Below are 14,410 nucleotides of genomic sequence, written 5' to 3'. Positions count from 1 at the left end.
CTATAATCAAAATTCCACAAATCCTCAATTAACTTCATCTTTTTCTTTTTTTTTTTTTAAAGATTTTATTTACTTATTTGACAGAGAGAGAAGCAGCCAGCGAGAGAAGGAACACAAGCAGGGGGAGTGGGAGAGGAAGAAGCAGGCTCCCAGCGGAGGAACCCGATGTGAGACTCAAACCCAGGACTCTGGGATCACACCGTGGGCCGAAGGCAGATGCCCAACAACTGAGCCACCAGGCGCCCCTCATCTTGAAAATAAAAGTCCAAAAAAAGCCCACTCCTATTATAATAAATACTATTAAAAATTATCTCCATAACCCATTTATTTCAAAAAGTAATCACACCAACAAAATTCAGGAAGAATAAAAATAATCCAAATCTACTTGGCATTCATTGTAAGGGAATTCACCAACTATTTTTAATATTATTATTAAAAGTACATAAAAACAAAATAAAATGTCTTAGTATTTTGCTTTTCATACATTCTTGCTCTACACATCTACTGACCACTTAATATTTACATCATACTGTGACACAGTATTTATAATTAATATATAATGAGATAACTTAAGAAACTGATTGATGGAGTTATTAAAAGCTTAACTTTTAGCTCTACCTTCGCTGAAGTCCCCACCCTGAATCATGAAGTTTTTAACCACACGATGGAATGTAGAACCTTTGTAACATAACTTCTTCCCAGTTGTTTTCCCAAGGCCTTTCTCTCCTGGAAAAAAAAGAAGTGAAATTTAGCTACAAACATCTGTCCAGGAAAGAATCATCCAATTAGTCCTTTGTGAAGTCCCTCCTGTGTGCTCGCACTGTAAGATACAAAACATAGGGCAACGAGGTGACAACACACAAACTAAATATCAAGCAGCATATAAATGTTAAATTGTGAGGCACAGACTCTACATGCAATAGGAGAAAAGAAGGATTAGAAATGGTTATCACTCCAGTACAACAGGGCAATCAAGGAGTTGGTGCAAAGATCGTGTATGTATTTAAGTGTATCCAAGCATGGACTTAAAAAATTTAATTTGGTATTTTAAAATAACATTACAGACGTTTTTCCTATTTTTTTCTACTTTTAAAAAATATAAATCCAATTAAAGATAACAAAGAACAACCACATTATGTTTTGTCTATCTTCTAATCCTAAATTTCTTGTGAATATGGAATGCTAAATTTGTTCAAAACACCGGAATTTAGAATTTATGAACTACAATATTTAGAGATGACTTCATTACACACAGTAGTACTTTTTTACTTTTAAGACTATTTCTTTGTCTTCTCTACCCTTTAAGAAATGCTTTCCTGATTTCGTATCAGTGAAAACAGTATTTTTTAGTGTGCTAAACTCATTTTACAGCCAGTCACTTTTTACGGAACACACCTACTCTGTAAAGCAAGAAAAAACTATAAGCCATGACTTCTCATTGGAAATAATTTAATAATTCACTTACCTGAGCATAGGCAAAGGAAGTTTTTGCATGTTTTTGGACAAATGTCTGAGAAGAGCTGAAACATAATGCGACCAACTGTAATAAAACACATAAAAAAAGGTAAGCAAGATGATTAAATATGCCACATTCTATATAGGAGAAATAAAATAAATAGAATTAACAAACTGAAAGGTCCATTTTTGTAATTTAACTTTTCAGAAGACTTAACAGGAAAAAATTTAACCGAGCAATACCAGCTAACGAGAATTCCACTCTATTTGTTACACAGGCAGCCTAAGTGGTTTCAGCCCTAAAACTAGGATTTTAAGCATCTTGTGAAGGGGCTTTACATTATTAGATCCCCTTTTAGTGTAGTTGCCTACCTGAACACTACTGATTTGCTTTAAAATATTCTCAATATTGCATGGTGCACTGGGTGTTATACACAACTAATGAATCATCGAGCCTTACATCGGAAACCGGGGATGTACTGTATGGTGACTAACATAATATAATAAAAAATCATTAAAAAAAAAAAATAAAATATTCTCAATAGTTGTCTAATGTCTATGCTTGAGTCCCTCCAGTGATGAGAGCACATCATATCACAAGACAGTGACTGTGGCCCGTACTGTCAGAAGAAAGTTCTTCTGTCTTCTATATCTAGCTTTCTACCTTTATGCAAGAACTATTTAGAGCCGACCTCTCGAACTGCCACTCACAACTAAAACTAACATCCTACTCCCTGAGAGAGCATAAACAGAATAGGTTATGGCTCCTAAAAAATATCAAAGACTCACAAAACAGACAAAAAACATACAATACACAGGAAATGATAAGGAGCAAGCCTACAAATTTGATTTAACTATGCCACAGAAAAATGCTTCACAAACTTTTTGGCCTCAGGACTCCTTCCAACTCTTAAAAATTATTGAGCTTTTACAATGTGGGTTATATCTATTGCTATTTACTGTATTATAAATTAAAACTCAGAAATTTTTAAAACACAAGGATATAAAGCACACGTTCTATCAGATGTCAGAGTGGTGACATCATTACATATTGTGTAATCTCTGGAAAACTCGACTTGTGAATGAGAGTACAACAGCAAATTTTATTATTACAAAAGTAGTCTTGACTTTGCAGACCTCACGAAAGACTCTCAATAAAGTAAAAGATGATATTCTGATTTACAATCACTTTCCTGAGTCCCCTTTCCCTTTATTCTATAGAATCTTTTCCATTATGAATGAACATTTTTATTTACTCAAAGGGACTTATAAATAAATCAAAATTAACTGTGGACCCAATATAAGTCATTTTCAGCACAGACACAAACTGATTTGATTTACTCTTTATCACTAAGAACTGAATTTATTCTTGGCCATGTCAGTCAGTTCCTCTGAGGACAAAACAAAGCTACAAAGCTACTACATAACAGACATCCTTAAGGGATAAAAAGTGGAAGAATGGCATCATATAAGACTTTCCTGTGTCATTCTGTCTATAGCTTCAATGGAGCCAAATTTTAAAGCAATTTCAAAATGTTCTAGCTGTCCTTTATGTCTAAAGGAATGAAGAAAAAGATAGGAAATTAGAATTTTAAAGATTTTATTTGAGAGAGAGAAAGAGAGAGAGAGAGAGCGACCGAGCACGTACGGGGGGGGGGGGGCGGGGGAGAGGAGGGGGAGAGGCAGTTAATCTCAAGCAGACTCCCCTGTTGAGTGCAGAGCCCAACTCTGGCTGGTCCCACAACCCACGAGATCATGACCTGAGTCAAAATCAAGAGTCAGACACCCAACCAACTGAGCCACTGAGGTGCCCCCAAGAAATCAGAATTTTTAAAAATTCATATAATAACAGTAACGTAACCACTATGTATTTACATGGAAATATTTTACCAGTGTGACAAAAGTATTTTCATCAATCTTCATAAATCCCTGGGAAATGGCTGGCTAGGTTGGTGTCAAGTTCAAAATCATCTAGCTTTGCAGACGAGAACATATTTAGATATTTAGGATCCTTGTAAGATTGTTACTTTTTAAGATAAAAGATATAATTAAAACAATCAAAAACTCAGCCTTCTTCTAAGACTATAGTAACTTCAACATCAAGTTTCTTTTTATCAAAACCTTTAGTGCCTCCAAAAGAAAGCTGATGAAAGTTTCAAATGTTTTTAGTTTCTCCTTTACAGATGATTAGGAGTTATGAAACCTCTAGTGGCATAATACATTTGAAAACAATTAAATGTGATTATATTTCCAGGTTTAATATTCAGAGAGGGATACCAAACGACAATGATGTTTAAAAAAAACCAAAAACCCACTCACCTCTAATATCTTACCTTCTAACTAGGTGAAGAAAAAAAATTTGTACTGACTGACTTCTCAGTCTCATGGGGCAAAGCTTAGAGCAGAGGTTTTGCGTCCTTCATGGCATTATGTTGTTCAGAGTAAAGAAAAAATAGAACAAAACCAAATTGTTTTGGCTTCCATACCATGGTGCAAGGTTTAAAACACTGCCAAAACCAGAAAAATAACTTAAAAATTCATGGAAAGAACAGATTAACCCAATCAGGCTTGCAAGACAAGAGAAAGGCTATAGACATTCAGACATTGGTTGAGAGTGTCTTAATTTAAAACGCCTGTAAATGTTCAATTTGAAGAGTCTAGAAACAAAAGGCAAGGTCAACGTTTTCTATCAGAAAAAAGGAAAACACAAAAAGATGATGATCCCTACCTACAAAGAGGTATACCAGTATTAACTCCCTCCAAATTGAATAAAAAACGTTTATACTGAACACTATAGGATACAGTCCAGCAAATGTATCCAGCAAAAGACCTTGAACTATTAGGATCATTAGCAAGATAAACAAGTTTTCAACAAGTGTCTTTCAATTAAATTGCAATATCATTTTGAAAATCAAAATAGAAAATATTCTGATGTATATAGTCTTTAAAGAAAAAATAAGTCAGCATGGTTCAGAAGATTACTTATCTTTCAAGTGACAGCAGGCATTAACTGTGATTATAAAACATTGAAAAGAAAAGTGTAAACTACAGTTACTTAAGGAAAAGACAGAATAAATTTGCAGAAGAGAAGATTCTCTGGCTCCCAAACTGATGAAAAAATGATTGCGATGGCAATCCCATTTCCCAATAGTAAATGCCTGAGATTTACTATCTCCTGTAATAAGTTAACATGCTCTGCTGATGCCTCTTGAGAAACTGACCCTGCTTTTGAATGAGTACGATCTCAGAAATACTGTTAACACTACTTATACTTTAGTGAGATTTAGTAATCTGTTAATCAGTCATTATTGTCAACAATATTATCTTAAAATACACTGCTCTATAAAACTAAAATCAGAAATTGGTTTACAGGGGCGCCTGGGTGGCACAGCGGTTAAGCGTCTGCCTTCGGCTCAGGGCGTGATCCCGGCGTTATGGGATCAAGCCCCACATCAGGCTCCTCGGCTATGAGCCTGCTTCTTCCTCTCCCACTCCCCCTGCTTGTGTTCCCTCTCTCTCTGGCTGTCTCTATCTCTGTCGAATAAATAAAATCTTTAAAAAAAAAAAAAAAGAAACTGGTTTACATAAGCATTAGATTGTATAAGCATCAGTATGGTGTTTTTAGTGCAAAAAATATACGATTAAGGACAAAAATGACAGAGCAACAATGGCATCTGACTTTAATCCCAACATACCGAAATGCAGATCCTTCAAGATAGCCAAGACAGGGGAACGATACTGAGATTACTCACTGGCTACAGAAAGAAAAAGCCAAGACACACCTAAGTCATGGTGTAATTCTGATTTGGCCACTAGGTGGCAGGAATAAAATTGGCAAGTACCCAGAATCTGGATAAAACCGAACATCACCTTTCAATAAATTGTTTCTTGTTCTTAGAAACAGTTGCACTGGAATTACAGGTACAGTAGTGAAAAACGAGACATATATCATGGACATAAAAGATATGGTAGTTGGAAAAGTGAGCACTGGTTGGAAAAAAAATTTAGGAAATGGTATACTACAAAGGGCAAAGAGTTATCACATATACAATTACAAGTAAGGGATGAGGATTAAGAACAAAGGTATGAACAGATCATAGTGAGTAGGAAGAGAGCAAAATCTAAGAGGAAATTAAGGAATGGGTGCACCATTTCAACAAAATCAGGCAATTTACCCATGTAACTGAGATTTTCCCCATGTGTCAGGTTGTCCAACAGTATATAAGACACAACGTTTATTTTGGGGAGCTCACAGCTTTGCTGGGAATGACAAATACAAATTCTTAAACAATGTGATGAGCCATCAGTGGTATGAACAAAATGGACTTATATCCACCCTAGGGCCTGACTGATGTGTGTGAGGGCAGAGGGATAGGGACTGTATCTGTTTTATTCACCATTCTAGCCCCACTGATTAGTACAGTGTCTGGTACAGACAAGTACGCAATAAATACTTGAATAAAAATAGGAACACTGAAACCAAATTATTCAAAGACAGAGATTAACAAAATATAAATGAAGGAATACCTAGATATACAGATAAAAAGTATTCATTATATACTAGGAAAAGTTATTACAAGTGGCAGGACATCAAGACATAGCTTAATAAAAGCTATCTTCAGAAGTATTAAAGAAAAGAATCCTTCTAGCATCCAGGCAATAAAATGTCACCTACAGGGAAAAAGAAATTAGGCTGACTTTCTGACGCTTTACATTAGAAACTGGAGACAACAGAACAGTGTCTACCATCTTAAAGGGACTAATAGGCTGTGAACAAAGAATTCCATATATAGCAAAGGAAATACAATAATTAGATTTTATCCTGAAAAATCTATTTGAGGGGCGCCTGAGTGGCTCAGCCGGCTAAACGTCTGCCTTGGACTCAGGTCATGATCCCAGTGTCCTGGGGAGCCCCGCATCAGGCTCCTACTTAGCAAGTTCTCCCTCCCTCCCTTTGCCCCTCCCCCCCAGCCCCCACTCGTGCTCGCTCGCTCTCTCTTGTTCTGCACTCTCTCAAATAAATAAAATCTTTAAAAAAAATCGATTTGAAATATGAACCTGAGATATGACTCAAAGAACTAATGAGAGAAGGCTACTGGGAAAAGAATGGCACTGAGCACTAAATCCATTACAACACAATTAAACCTAAATAACTATAGTAATTATGGTTACAAAATATAAATGTTACAGCTATTGGGAAACAAAGTATGTATTGGCAATTTTTTTTTGTTATTTTTAAGAACTTTCTAAAAATGTTTTCTTTTGAATAGGCAATGTTCTCATGATCAAAAAATCCAACAGTAGAAAAAAGTGAAGAGTGAGAAAAAGTCTTATTCCCACTTCTGTCAACAGGTAATCACTTTCATTAATTTCATGTGTATGCTTCCAGTCTTTTCACATACACAGGCAAATACTGATATACTCTTATTTTTCTTGTTTTAAAAAGATAGCATAAGTCTGCTTAGACAGATCTTAAAAGTTCTTATTACAAGAAAAAAATGTAACTGAAGTTATCACAAGGAAAAAAATTTAACTGTGTGGTGATGGATATTAACAAGACTTACTGTGATCATTTTGCAATAAAAATACATACCAAATCATTACGCTGTATACCTGAAACTAAGATGTTATAAGTAAATTTTATCTCAATTTTAAAAGAAATAAAAATAAGCACACTTGATATATGTAGTTCTCATATCGTTCTCTTGTCTAGAATTTTGCCTAGAATTTCTAGAACAGCAGTAAACAGTAGTAAACAAGAAATAAAAATAACCACTTCTTGGTTTAAAAAATAGGTAGCATGTTATGCACACTATACTGTACTCTGCTTTACACACTTAAAGAATATATCATGAAGATATATATCACAGTACATTAAAACCAACAAGAGGCGGTGGAACTGGTTAGAAAAAGTCCACTTCCTCATATTTCATAGTGGAAGTCAACAGGTAGAGGAAATGCGGTTTAGGAATACTTAAACATGTAACTCACCCGTAGAACTAAAAATACATTAAACATCTTTCAAATTACTGTGGCAGAGCAACCCACAGTAAAAAAGATATAAAACAAAGAAAAGCAAACAGCAAGAAAACACAAATAAAATTTAAGATATGTAATTTTTTTTTGGCACATAGAGCTTTTCTCATGACAGGTCAATCAACACTCAACTAAGGTATCCTTCAGACAGTACCAGCAACAACGCAAGAGAATTTATTGGCTCATGTAGTTAGTTGACAAGGACATGGGCTGAGATGAGAGAATCAAAGAACGGGATGTCAGAGAATGAGGCCAGATCTTAGAGAGCTGCCAGGTCTCAAAAGGCAAAAGGTTCTGAGTATCATTTCTTTGTCCCAATCAATGCATACAACATTTTCATTAATGATTAGATAAATTAATCACTCAAAAGAAAATAAAAAAGCAGTAAACAAACCTAGGAAAATATATAAAAAGCTTTTAATGAAAGTACAAGCAGAAATTAATAAATTAGAAAACAAAAGTATCAGACTTGATAAATAAATTCCAAAACTGGCTCTTTTGGAGGGAAAAAGAAAAAAGAAAACCAAAATGTAGGAAAAAGAATTATAGTAAAGTATGGATTACAACTCCATGCTGACAGAGACTAAAAAACAGAGCCAAGAAAGAAACTAAAATGTTATTAAGTATCCATCCAAAAGAGCGTTGTTAAATAACTCTTCATATTAAAGTGTAATATTATCTCAACTGTTTCACAGCACAGCAAAAGATGAAAACCTTAACAAACTTTATGAAGCGAATTAAATTGATAACAAAGCCTAAGAAAGATGATATAAAACAACTTTAAAACCCTATATATTGGGGCGCCTGGGTGGCTCAGTCAGTTCAGCGTCTGCCTTCAGCTCAGGTCACGATCCCAGGGTCCTGGGATCGAGCCCTACGCTCTCCCTCTCCCTCTCTGCCCAGTTGTGCTCTCTCTCTCTAAGTAAATAAAATCTTTGAAAAAGCAAACAAACAAAAACCCTATCAATCTTTTTTTAAAAGATACTATTAAATGTTAGGAAATCTGGGGTGCCTGGGTGGCTCAGTTGGTTAAGCATCCAACTCTTGGGCCCCTTCCCCTGTAAGTGTGTGCGTGCGTGCATACTCTATTAAAATAAATAAATAAAATCTTAAAAAAATAAATACTAGGAAATCTAGTAATTTATTGGAGTTAAGGAAGAACTCTATAAATATCCTAAGACCGAAACCAAAAGACCATTTGATGAAATTAACATTCATCTCTTAACATAAACATAAAAATTCTCAGACACCCTTCAAATCAATAGCCCGCATTATGTTTAATGGTGGAACATTAGCACAGCACTGTCATTAAAGTAAGGAACAAGTTAAAAGTGCTTGTTAGCATCACTACTGTTTACTGCTGTTCTAGAGTAAATTTATCATTATTTGAAAGACATAACTGAAAACCTAAATAACCTAAAAAACAAACTGAAGTATTAACGGAGACATTAAAATTGTTAATATTTATCTTACGATCAATAAGAACTAGTAAAAAAAAGTAACAGTTAAAATCACATTCACAACACCAATAAAAAACATTCTAACTACTTAGCCATAACAGTGCACGACTTATAAAAATTACAAACCTCTGACAGGCATAAAGGCAACCTGAATAAAAAGAGAGACATACCTTGTTCTTAGACAGGAAAACTCAAAATTGTAAATGTGTCCAATTTTCCCTAACGTAACCTATATGCAATTAAAGTCATTTAATTGCAACCTCCCAAAAGTACTGAGATTTCTAGAGAATTTTAACAGAATGATCCCGAAGGTTATCTGAATGAACATGCAATGCCCCTTGCCCCTGGTTCAAACTGAAAATTAAAGACGTTGCTACACTTCACCCTAATTACTTCTGTATATACTCCTAAAGAACAAAGATACTCCCCTACCTAACCCCAATACCATTACCACACCACCTTAATAGTGATTAACACCACAGTCTAATACACAGTCCAAATTCAAATTTACCCAACTGGCTCCACATGCCCTTTACACCTTTTTTTTTTTTTTTAAGACTTATTTATTTTAGAGAGAGAGAGAGACAAGAGAGAGCACACATGGGGAGACAGCCAAAGGGAGAGGGACAGAGAGAATCCCAAGCAGACTCCCCGCTGCGCGCAGAGCCTAACACAGGGCTCGATCTCACCACCCGGAGATCATGACCTGAGCTGAAATCAAGAGCCAGAGGCTTAACTGCCTATGCCACCAAGGCTCCCCTATACCTCTTTTTTAAATCCAAGAATTTAACCACAGATTATGCACTGATTTGGTTGTCATGCCTTAGTCTCTTTTAATCTAAAACAGTCCCCATCTCTATCCCCCCCCCCTTTTTTTTGCATCCCATTAGGAATCACAGGTCAGTCTGACACATACTGGTAATGCTGAAATATTTGCCAGATCTCTCAGTTATAAAAGTACTTCCCCCCAACTTTTACATTAATAACTGGAATGACATTTTGAAACTTAAAAGCATACCATGTTCTATACAACAATTCACCCAACGGTTTGGCCACTGATGATCCTTTCCCAAACCAATCATAATGAGGGTTACAAAATGTTTCTTCTAATTTCATCTGTATTTATCCAACATGAATTCTTCTGTTAAGAGCTTCACCCACCCATCCACCCTATGACAGAGTTATTAACAAGACAAAGCCTGGGTCCCTGACATCATCAGCTGGGATCTGCAGACTCGCTGGGAGCCATGTAAGAGAAAACTTCTGTCTTAAATTTAGGTCCCCAGTGTTTAGCCTTTATGTTTAGCAACCATCACTTTTATATATTCTAACAAATACAGATGTTTTCATATGATGGTAAACAATATAACCACTAAGAGTGATTATATAACTCATTTATTAAAACAGAAAAAAGTTGAGAACATCCTGTTTAACAGAAAAAGGCAGGACCAGAATAGTATGTAGCATATACTATTTTTAAAAATTGTGTAAGAAGCAGTATACAGAATTAAGATAAAATGTTCAGAAAAAGTTAGTTGTGATTATCTCTGCATGGCAGGATTTTAAAGCAGGTTTAACGTTTTAAATATTGCTGGAATTTTTATAATGAGCATGTACTATTTTTACTAACGATGAAGCCCTTTTCAGCTTAAAATATGCCAAACAGATGCAGCAAGAGTTCAGGTCACACAGTTTAGAACTTGCAAATTAGCTTTACTGATTGTAATATTCCTTTTTTTCCCTAATGTGTCATTCATAAACACTGGCAATCTCCCTCTTAAATCTTACATATTTAAAAAGCCATCTTCAAATTGGTGGTTTGGAATACGGAAAACATTTCTAACAAAAACAATGTTATAAGCGGTGATTAAGTTCTGAGGACAGCCAAGAAAGCCTACCTGATCTTATAATACTGATGTAATTAAGCAAATAACTAAGAGTATTAACTAAAATTCTAGGAAGGGAGAAAGAAGTAAAAGGAGTTTTTCATCCCTTCCTGTATACAATAATGGAAGATACATTTCAAAAATACTTTAAGAATTCCCTACTGCCATATCCAACCTCTTTCCTTTAATAGATGCTCCACTCCCCAGCCAACAAATATCCTAATGCTATCCTACTCAGCACTCCCCTCAAATCTGACCTGCTCTGCAAGGAACTTCACAATACTAAACCGTAGGTTTTGCACAGCAGCCATAGGTATAAAGGATAAGAAAGAAAACCTAGATGCAAGCCCGGGCTTTCACAATTATTAGCTAGATGATCTTGGATCAATTAGTCCCTCTGAGAGTCTCCTCATCTGTAAAATGGGTATAAATCTTACATGATAGTATTTTGTGGACTAAGACACCCTAAAACTGTGTGGTATTCGGACACCTGGGTGGCCCAGTTGGTTAAGTGTCCAACTCTCAATCCCAGCTCTCTGGTCTTCACCTCAGGGTTGTTAAGTTCAAGCCCGAAGTTGGGCTCCACACCGGGCCAGAAGCCTACTTAAAAATAAAACAAAACAAAACAAACATACACACACATATACATATACCAATATTATCATAGCCAAGATTATTACCTGGTTTCAAACACAGTTGGCTATTAATATGACTTATCAAAGGTCACCTATGTAGAAATGAGCAGAGCCAGAACCAGAGCCTGGTCTTCTGAGTCCTCATCCAGTGCTCTTTCCAATATACTCAGCTGTCTTCCCAGGTTCTAACATCACTGACTTCCCCTTGCCCCAAACACAACTCCCAGAGTGGCTCTCCCATCGAGCAATTAAAGAAAGCAGTCTCGCTGCATAAATTCAGGTCATGTATAAAAACAAACCTTCCCAGAAATGACAGCATTCTTTAAAAGGAGATGCTTATTTGCCCAAATTGATCTTATTTACTTCAGTGTAACAGAACTGCAATTGGTATATTAACAGTTAAGTGGAAACTTCCAGGCTCTCTGGGAAAGATGATTGTCTTGTGGCAGAAGCTAGGTACCCTCGGTTTATTCTGCTTTTCACAGTCTCCTTCTTCTACTCCCAGAATCAGACTTCTAAAAAAAACACCAAGTTTTTCAGGTGGTGACAACAGCTAGGTAAGAGCAGGGAGAAAGACACAGAGCTGCAGTTCTGGTCGTTCGCACTGTCTGGATTGTCTGTTTGGATCACTTCCGAACTACTGGCGTCACTGCAGTTTTGCGATGAAAAGATCAGGGTCTTCATATTAATTAAACTACCTATGAGGATCCCTTCTTGGGACATAACTTAGGGACATAACTCCTTCCTTTTCCCCATCATATTAGGTACCCAACCCGAATACAGAGATCTATCCTTTTTAGCCCCTCCACTCACACAAATTACCTAATTAAGAATAAGACATCACTGATTTGTGCAAGTCTGTAAGGACTAGAAACAGGAATCTGATATTTCACTATATAGCAATCTACTTAAGACACAGTCTCTTGGAACACAATGAAACTAAAATAAGGGCCTACCTGTAGCAAGGCTTACAGTCAGGCATGCACAGCTATGGGTTCTGAACACAATTTCTGAGATAATTTTGAAAGCATTACCTCAGTTTTAGATAACTTTGTGAGTCACCCAAGTCTTGCCCTTTTTAGCCTGAGCTTTTTTCTGCCTATTTAAAGAAATCTTTTTAGTTTCCATCTGCTTTTATTCCCAGTAAGAGAAGTGTTTACTGAACACCTGACCATCTGTTTAAGTGCTAAGTTCTACCAAGGATTCAGGCTGAAAGATATATTCTGGGGAGCTTTAAGACCATGTACATGATGTCCAAAACAGAACTGTAAGGAATGGTACTGGACGACTAGTTCATACCACTAACGTCAGTCAGAATTCCCCTGGCAACAACACTGACAGGTAAATACCAACAATGTAGAAAAATAACAGAAAAACAGAGGGATTCAATGGGGGGGGGGGGGTAGGAGGTAGGAGTTAGACAAGGAACAGCCATCTTATGTTAAAGGTAGAAAAAGGAAAAAAAGTTTGTATATTTCACTTGGGGTTTTGAGGAAGAGAAAGGGGAGGGAAAGGAAGGTGCTATGAAGTCAACTTTCTCTTCTCAAAGTCCTCATAAAAATCCATATGTGTCTGCCTTCAAAACCATCCAATCAGGCCTGGTGTTATTATTGGATTCTTTTGGCCCAATATCTAAATGAATGAATGAATGAAAGAAAAAAAGGGAAAGAAACCACACCAAACCCTCTTAAAAACCTGAAACCTTTTTCCTAAATTGTGAACAAAAAGGCTTAATCTACAAAGGTCTAAATAATACCTTAGTATGAAAGCCCTGTGCTCACGTTCATGCACATACAATAATTAAAGCAACTTAAAAAAAATTATGTCAGATACAATGCTAGGTTCTTTACAAATAACAGTCTGCTCTGCAAATAACATGATACCATTTAAAGAAACATTGCATTATCAAAAATCAGATAGAAAAACAACCGTTTCTATGGGAAAACGAGAGTTGGGGGACAAGGGAATTTAAAGGTTGCAGTAAGAATGATCTTTTCGTTAGGGCTCTCACTAACAGAGGCATGTTTTTAGCTATAAGGGTATACTGTAAAACTTCAACATCACTGTGGAAATCCTACAACTGATCATGCCTCACTTTGTCCCCTTTTCCCAGCACTATCACTGATATAATCCTTCTTGTGGTCTTTCAGATTAGTTAGGACAGACAAGAATAACTTAGAAGACCAGTGCCACTCCATTGCCTTTACTTCCTACACGACTAGCTCCCTACCTTGTTATCTGATTGTTGTAACACAAATGGCAGTCTAATTAAAACCATACTCCTTAATTAATCCATGCCATCACAATAAATTCATGTTACAAAAACACACTCTGTAAGATAGCTGGTTGTATTATTTTATTATTCTTCCCAACAATCTTACTACACAAGTACTACTACGCTGGAGTCCTATTTAATTTCTGAGTACATAAAAAGGGAAGAAATCATCTAAATAGTGCAGACCATTCCATCCAGTCACTCTTCACAAGCTCGGGACCAGGGTGAGGTTGAGATGGCAGATGCATTTCTCCTGTTCCCTCAGTACGCATCAGATCCCCACACGCCTCACTCCCAAAGTAGAAACTATCTTAAGTATGATGAGTCTAATGCTTAAAGGGAAATTTTGAACATAAGCAAATTTTGCTGTGCTATCTTTAGAGCCACATTAAGACAAAACTAACAGTATTTCCATTCTACAAAGAGGTCAGGTGGCTTGCCCAAAGTCACAAGTAGTACTCCATTTTCAATTCAGTTTCTTGGATCCACGTGAATTTTAAGCAATGAAGTAAAAACACCAATTTCATCTATATACCCATTTTTATCTATTTTGATGAATTGGTAGGGTTTTATGATATTGCTCTGAGGCCCACATAAAAAAAATTCCAAAGTCAAGCATTCCTCTAAAAAAATACCCTGGTTATTACTTTTGAAAATAAACTT

At 36.1% G+C, this 14,410-nt stretch overlaps 1 protein-coding gene and 1 long non-coding RNA gene across 4 annotated transcripts in view; one reads left to right on the top strand and one right to left on the bottom strand.

Moving 5' to 3' along the window:
- LOC148108369 (uncharacterized) overlaps positions 1-405 on the top strand; it is a 36,261-nt gene extending 35,856 nt beyond the window's left edge. The window contains exon 4 of the long non-coding RNA XR_015727836.1: positions 63-405. This is a non-coding gene — a long non-coding RNA (uncharacterized LOC148108369). The remainder of the gene's footprint in view (positions 1-62) is intronic.
- Positions 1-14,410, bottom strand: part of NKTR (natural killer cell triggering receptor) — a 54,650-nt gene that overhangs the window by 30,472 nt on the left and 9,768 nt on the right. For 2 of the 3 annotated variants that reach the window (XM_087870123.1, XM_045798140.2), the window contains exons 3-4: positions 1,466-1,540; positions 619-726 (exon numbers count right to left, since the gene is read on the bottom strand). In XM_087870123.1, coding sequence (XP_087726249.1) covers positions 619-726; positions 1,466-1,540 — 183 coding nt within the window. Of the gene's footprint in view, positions 1-618; positions 727-1,465; positions 1,541-14,410 lie in introns of those variants that run through there. The other variant, XM_087870124.1, reaches the window with a different exon arrangement.

The sequence above is a fragment of the Ursus americanus genome, chromosome 20, assembly GCF_024610735.1.
Source record: "Ursus americanus isolate L20-20 chromosome 20, mUrsAme1.1.p, whole genome shotgun sequence".
NCBI lineage: Eukaryota > Metazoa > Chordata > Mammalia > Carnivora > Ursidae > Ursus > Ursus americanus.
The sequence above is the reverse complement of the archived record's forward strand: the minus strand, read 5'-3'. Positions and strand labels throughout refer to the sequence as shown.